The sequence below is a fragment of the Quercus lobata genome, chromosome 9, assembly GCF_001633185.2.
Source record: "Quercus lobata isolate SW786 chromosome 9, ValleyOak3.0 Primary Assembly, whole genome shotgun sequence".
NCBI lineage: Eukaryota > Viridiplantae > Streptophyta > Magnoliopsida > Fagales > Fagaceae > Quercus > Quercus lobata.
In genome coordinates, this window is record NC_044912.1 from 36,657,105 (window position 1) to 36,664,425 (window position 7,321).

A 7,321-nucleotide genomic window follows, 5' to 3' on the forward strand; every position below is an offset into this window, starting at 1 on the left:
CTTATAAGATATGGGAGGTAAGGGTTGGAGTTTAAGTTCCTAAGAGAGAGCTTTATACACATTTACACTTATATTAGATTAGATTAAAATTTTCATTTTGTATAAAAAATAATATTTTCATCAATAATTTTTCAGTTTTAGTAAAATATGTCGTATCCAAACAAAGCCGCAGACTTCCAGCATTAGAATGGACTTCTGCAGTAGCCAATTAAAACCGAGAGAACGCGTCATCCAAACTAGTCATCACAAAGACTATCGTCGAATTCGAGTCGGTCGCCTTATATGCACCGCAACTCTCTCTCTCTCAAATCAAATTTATCTTTATTCGGACTTTGGCGAAGACTCTAGAATTTCTCTGTCTCATGGCTTACATCGAACGAGGTTCGTTCACATTCTCTCTCTTTTTCTTTGATTAATTCGTGATTAATTCATAAATCGGATTGCTTTGCGAAACTATTATTTGCTTTTTTGGTCGTTAATTTACTTGTTTGGAATATTGAAATTAGGGCTTTTTATTATTCGGTTTTGCTGTGAATAATTATGCCTTTTGATGAATTGACTCGTTTGGATAGCTCAATGTCTTTGTTCCTTTGTTCTCAGATTTGTTTTTTGTAATTTTTAAACATATATATATATATATATATATATAAAATTAATTACAAAGCTTGATAGGACCCTTTTGCAGATATGCAACAATTTTGAATTTTAATCTGTAGCTCCGGAACCATGGGAAAATTTTCCAACTTAACTTTGACATGGACATGGTTTTGCTTTGAATAAATTTTTTCTATACTGGAAAAAAAATTTATGATTTTTTTCACCACTAACCCAAGAATTATGCATAACAGATTGAATTAAAAAAAAAAAAATCCAACCTCACTCTTATAATTTTGATTATTTGGTATCTTTATTTCTGGTCTTGTTGATGAGCTGACATGAATTGGCATGCAATGAAATGAGCTGCAACTTGATTTTGAAGAACTTGTGCCAGGATTTATTTAGTTGATTATATGCTGTAACAAGTGGTGTTTGCGATTTGGGATTTGTTTCGTTGTGTATGATATTCTTGCATTTTTGTGATTTAAAATGGGAAATTTGATGAATCACGTTGATTTTGGGCTGATTTGAGCCAAAATCAAGCTCAGAAAATTAGGTATTAGTTAATTCTTGTATTGATTAAATTAAGTTTTAATGACCCGGAATCTAGTTTAGGCACATCTCTACATGAGCAATTGAGCTGAGTTCGGAAATGACCAACTGATCATTCGCAAACCAATGGTGGTTCCTTTTTGCCATGACTTTCTATTTATTTGTTGGGGGTATTGGAGAGGCGTGTGGAATTTGATTTGATTTCTCTGTTTTTCATCTCTCTCTTTCTCTCTCCCTCTTTTTCCCCTTCTGGGTCTCCTTTTTTCATGCGTGTGACTGATCATTTTCAATAGAAGTTTCTGAGTATTTCTCAAGAGTCCTTCACTGTACGCACTAGAGAAAGAGAAATATCTTTTTTAGTTAAATTTCAATTATTTTTCTCTTCTTCAACCTTACTGTTGACATTTGCAAACTTTATTGAACTGGTTCCTTTTTTGGCCTCAGCTTGTATCTTTGTTCTTAATTCTGATTATTTGGTAATTTTTTTTAATGATAAGTAATAGTGCAATTTCATTAATCATATCAAATAGAATCTTTGTGAGTTCATGATGATGAACACAAAGGAACTGAGAGTCCAAAAAAATCATATAGGTCTAAGAGAAGCTAAAAACTCAATAGTGGATGTAAAATCAGTGAAACCCCAGCTCCTTGACCAATCAAAAAGAGTGCTTTGAAGCACATATTTTTAATGATCCAAGGAGCTTTCAGTGTTCTCAAACAAACGACAATTTCGTTCTCTCCAAACAATCCCATCAAGTAGCCTGGAATTAAGTTTCAAATATCCAAACCATGCTTCCCAAATTAATTCCTCCAACAAAATAATAAGCTCATTACCAACTCAGGCATGACCCATTGGATCCCAAAAATCTGAAGCACATCCCTCCACAAAGCATTGGCAACATTGCAATGCAATAAAAATTGATCCACTGATTCACCCGCTCTATGACACATACTATTCATTAGTTTAGAAAGACCTATATTTTAATTTTCATATTAATACTACTTTAGTTTTTTATTTTCTATTTAGATTTAAGCTTAAAATCTTCTTCTTGAGAATTCTTGAATGTTCAAGGTGTTTTGGACAAGGACCAATGATCCAGTAGTTTTAACAATGTCTTTGCTAATTGAAAAAAAAAAAGAAAAGGTCCAATGATCCAGTCTTTTTAACAATATTTCTAATTGAGAAAAAGTAAACATCTTTGTTTCAGTTGTGTTGTTTGAGTAGTTATGGCTAGCTTCCTGCATATGTTCTTCTGTTTCCTGTTTTGTGTGTAATTTCCAATCTAAATAGTATTTAACAAAATTATGTTTGTATAGTTTGCAAACTTGTTCCTATGTCTTTTTAACTAATTAAATTTGTGATCCATGACTCTTAAGGATCTTAATATATTTCTATCTCATCATTTGTGTTGCACAATGATTCAAGGATGCTTGTGATGATTGATTAGAGCTTTTAATTGTTGCCTATATTTTGATACTTTCAGAATGGAGTGAAGCAGGTGGTGAGTGTGATGTGACATAGACTAATGCTATTTAAAAAAAAAAGTGATATTGATGTTTTGGTTTTTTTAATTATTTTAAAAAAATATTATTGATGTATTTTTTGATTAAATTATATAGATGGATTGGTTTTTCCTCTCCAAGTGTTTTAGAATCCATTTTTTTTCGATGTCATTGATCCTTGATGAAGTTCATTTTTACGCCAACCATCTCAAATTGTTGGTCCTTTATTCCATTTTGGGATGTGTCAAAATGTAGTCTTCTTTGAAAAGTCAACAAATTAATTTTCAAACTTACCCTTTACTTTATATAAAATAGCAATCCATTCTTTCACTAAAATTTAAATTAATGAGGGTAGTTTTGGAAATTGATACATTTTTAGCCTAAAAACAACTCATTGAATGATGTTTTCTTAAAAAAGTTGAATTTTCTAAACTGAACCAACAATGTGGGATGGAGGTAGTAATATTATTTGATAAATGCCATTTGACAATCAGGTGAACAGCTAATGATATAAAGTTCAAAAACAACATTTTACATAGTTTTCCTGTACTTTGCAAAATATATACAACCATCATCAAAATTAAGTACAAGGTTGAATTAAAAAAAAAAAATGCCCAATAGGTAAAGACCAAATAGTACTAGAATGCAATTGTGACTTCTGTGCCTAACATAAACTATGAAATGCAAACCTAAAGTATATAATTATCATCCTCATTAAGTATAAGACCAAATTCATTGTCAACATAATCATCATCATCATCATCATCATCATCATAATAGCCTCACTCTCCTTGAATAAGATTACGCTGTGAACTAGAACTTGATATCATGTTGAATCTTTCTTCTTCAACTCCAGCAGCTCTAGCACTCCCAGTCAACCACTCTGTGGTCCCTTAGATATTTTTAATGTCTTCTAGAATTTGTAATGAGGATTGAGGGGTGGCCTTGTCTATTGTATTACACCATATGATTGGTCTTTGTATGACAAATCAAGAGCCCATACAAATGGGATTAGATAAATAAAATAAAAATAAAAAAGTCTTGCTTTTTTTGCACGTATTAAAAATGCGCAATAAGCGTGCTTTTCCAAAGGTGCTTTGCTTTAGGTGCAAAAAGCGCTCAAGGCTTGGCACTTTGAGTGTGCTTTTGCCAATGCAACTCTCTACCACTGCTCTACTTTATGTTGTCACAATGGGCAGTTTGACCTATTCTGTTACAAAAGTTGATCATTGGGATGCTGAAATCACTAAAATGTGTTCTGCAATGTAATGTTAGACTGAAATTACCAACTTTTGTTGCATAATGTTATAAGATGCTTTTGTGATTTGGTGTCATGTTTGATTGAATAGTTTGTGGGTTGAATATGCCTCTGGTGTCGCCAAATTTGACATGTCTTGCTCTAGTTTAATTTTTGATAATATAAACTCAATTCCTGTTGAGGCCAAAAGAAAAGACTGTAGATGTATTCATTCCGCTTTATTATTAGCATGAGCAAGATTTAACCAAGATTTGGCACACACACTTGTTCAGGTGTTGTGAAATCCAAGCGATCAATCTGGAAGCTCAGGACAATCATTGACTTCTTCTGGGCCATTGTTAACTACATAGGCGTGTTTTTTACGACTATGTTATCGGTAATTCTTAGACTTTCCTTGTCTTCTCTACTATGATATATATACTAGCTTTGAATTATCAAATTGGTCTTTAATCTATTAGAAAAATTTATGTTCTTAATGCTTACATGCCTCAGATGGAGAAGTCAGATGCTTACAGGAAAGGCTCTGGTGGTGGCAAGAAATGGGATGGTGGTGGGCCAGGGGGGCCAGGAGGTGGACCATCTGGTAGTGGTCCACGGGGGCCGCCCCGTGGATTAGACAATGTTCGTGGACTTGACAGTGTTCGAGGGGACCACAGTAAGTTAATTTTGCCCACCGTATTTATTTTGATTATTAACTTTTTTTTATTTAAAAAAAAAAAAAAAAAATCAAGGGATGGCACAATCGTCTTGATACCATGTCTTATGAAGCAGAGATCACTAGTTTGAATCTCCCCTTGGTAGCCAAAACTCACTTATTAAAAAAAAGAGAATCCAACTTTTTTTTTTCAACATTTTTTTTCACACTCATTTTTCTAATAAAGATGTATTTCTATACCACCAGGTTCCTTACCCGCATGTGGTTCTTGCTGTGGTTAAGCATCCAAGGTATCTGTTGTGCATTTGTGATATTGTGAGATCTCCAATGGTCTACTTTGAAATGTGTAAGGAATTAGGAACCCCCACCCCCAAAAAATAGCGAGGAACTGAAATTGTGTAATATGGTTATGTCAATAGATTTCTCAAGGAAAAAAATGTTTCTCAAGTCGTTAAATAAACCACCATGTTGTTGTTGTTGTTGTTGTTGATGATGATGATGATGTTGTTGTTGTTGTTTAATTTCACGTAATCAAGCCTTAGAGGGCATTTAGAACTCTAGCATCAATCCTCACAAAAAAAAAAAAAAAAAATCAGTGAAGGATCTCATGAGCAACTCTAGATCAGCAGACACATCTTCTAAGGTCCATTCATTCTTTCACCCTCCTGAGCACAAGTTACAAACCATCATTTTACATTTTTACTGAAAAGAATCATCACCATTGTTATTCCCCTATGCATCAAATACAGTGCTTCTCTCAAAGCAAGACATACAGTTTTAAGTTTTAGAAAAAGTCATCCAGTTATAAAAGGCTGCTAAGATCCTGTTGTCAGTCTTTACAAATAAAGCAAGAGCCCTTCTACTTTGATTTACTAGTGCCCTAGCTTCTATCAAAATTAAAACCCGCCATTTTTTACCTTGCCACGTTTGGTGCACCACCTCAAACTTGCTCCTGTCAATGGTTGTATTTTGCCTTAATCCCTATGCCTCCGTGAATTTGTACAGCAGGTGTTTACTGCTATTTAACAAACTAAACATCATTTACTACCATAAGCATAACAGCTTCATATGCTGTTTTATTGCTAAAAACCCAGATTGACAACAATATGACAGCACAATTTATAGACAAAGTACCTGTTTGGATTCAATTGAATGTGGCGTTTACGTTTTGCGTTTTCAAACTTTTATTTTCCCCTGCGCGTGAACAGTAATATCACATGATTTTACTGTGTAGGGGACAAAAAAACATTGTTCATGCACTGTTTATGCACTATTCATGTACTGTTTACGTATTGTTCACGAGTCCCATGACCTATGCACACATTTAAAAATTATTTTGCTACAGTGTTTTCAGTTTTCAGTTTCAGCAAAAATAAGTTCAATCCAAACGGACCTAAAAAACTGAGCAGTTGTCAGGAATGCTCATATCTCATTCCAACCAGTTTTAATAATTGACTTTAGTTCTAAAGACTCAATTCCTGTGGTAAACTCTGTCCTAAACTACACTGCTCGAGTCAGGCTACAAAACATGAAGATGATGCACAGTTTCATCAATAGCATTGCACAAAGAATAAGGTGATCAACAAGCAAATGTCTCCTCTGTAATTCAACCCTTACAGTGAGTTCATTTAAAATTTTCCACAGAAATATATTAGTTTTAAAGAAGTTTAAGTTGCCACATCCTACATCTCTCACTCGTTGATGTGTAATTTTGGGTTTCAATGGCGATGGGTGAGGGGATTGGAGTGGCAACACAAAGTGGCCAGAGAGTGGATGGTGGATGGTTTTTTTTTTTTTTAAATAAAAATAAAAATTAGTAAAGTGGGAGGGAATTGAAAGATTCAGTTGAAAGGAAATTTTTCTAATGGACTTGCTACACCATGTCATCTTTCACCCTATTCCATTATCTATCCTTCGAAGCAGCAGTGGAAACCTCTGTGGGAAAACTTGAACAAATGATGATCCACACAACAAAAGAGCAACATATCTACAATACTTAGAATCACTAGCATATATCCAATGAGAAAACCTAAGTTGAAAAACATGACACACTTGATGAACAACCCCTCCGGGTGAGTGAGGAGAGGAAGAAGCCAAAATGTATTACTTTAAGACAAGTAGAGGGTAGAGACGTTTTCATTGTGAGCACTCAAAATTTGGAGCAATTAGGGTATATAATGTTGCATATCATTCTATTTAATCAAACAATTAAAAGGGATTAACTTTTTACATTTTATTGTATGATCATATTTACTTGTCAAAATTGTGTTGTAGAAATATTATGGTGTTTGTGTTTTTAATTTAAAGAACTAAAATTTGGGAGAAATTACACTTCATCACCCTAAACTGTACCACAGATTACACTTTGCATTCTAAACTATTCGATGCATGTTTTGTACCCTAAACTATGACTTTTATTACACTTTACACCTTGACGTTAATTTTACTATTGTGTTAGAAGGAAATTTCAAGCACATGACTCGCATGTGTATTACTTAAGTGGCACAAAGTTAAAAGACCAAAACCCCCCTTTTCCCAATCAATTAAAAACAAAAACTTCTTTCTTTATTTTTACCTCTCTCTCTCTCTCTCTCTCTCTAATCAAAATCTATGAAACCCTAAATCCCCAAAACAAAAATCATCAATGGCACCACCACTGCTCCACCATCACTCCCTCCGTGACATTTTGGTTATTTGGCTCCCATAAACTGAAAAATATTTCAAGATGGCTGGTCCAATTTTTTTTTTTTTTAAAT

General features: G+C 33.8%; 1 protein-coding gene across 1 annotated transcript; it reads left to right on the top strand.

The window, feature by feature from the left end:
* The first annotated feature begins 227 nt into the window (after positions 1–227).
* LOC115959095 (selenoprotein K homolog) lies at positions 228–5,047 on the top strand. The gene is made up of 4 exons (XM_031077399.1): positions 228–381; positions 4,183–4,286; positions 4,403–4,565; positions 4,812–5,047. The coding sequence occupies exons 1-4, from the start codon at positions 363–365 to the stop codon at positions 4,844–4,846; spliced, it is 321 nt and encodes a 106-aa protein (XP_030933259.1). The 5' UTR covers positions 228–362; the 3' UTR covers positions 4,847–5,047.
* Positions 5,048–7,321: the final 2,274 nt, after the last annotated feature.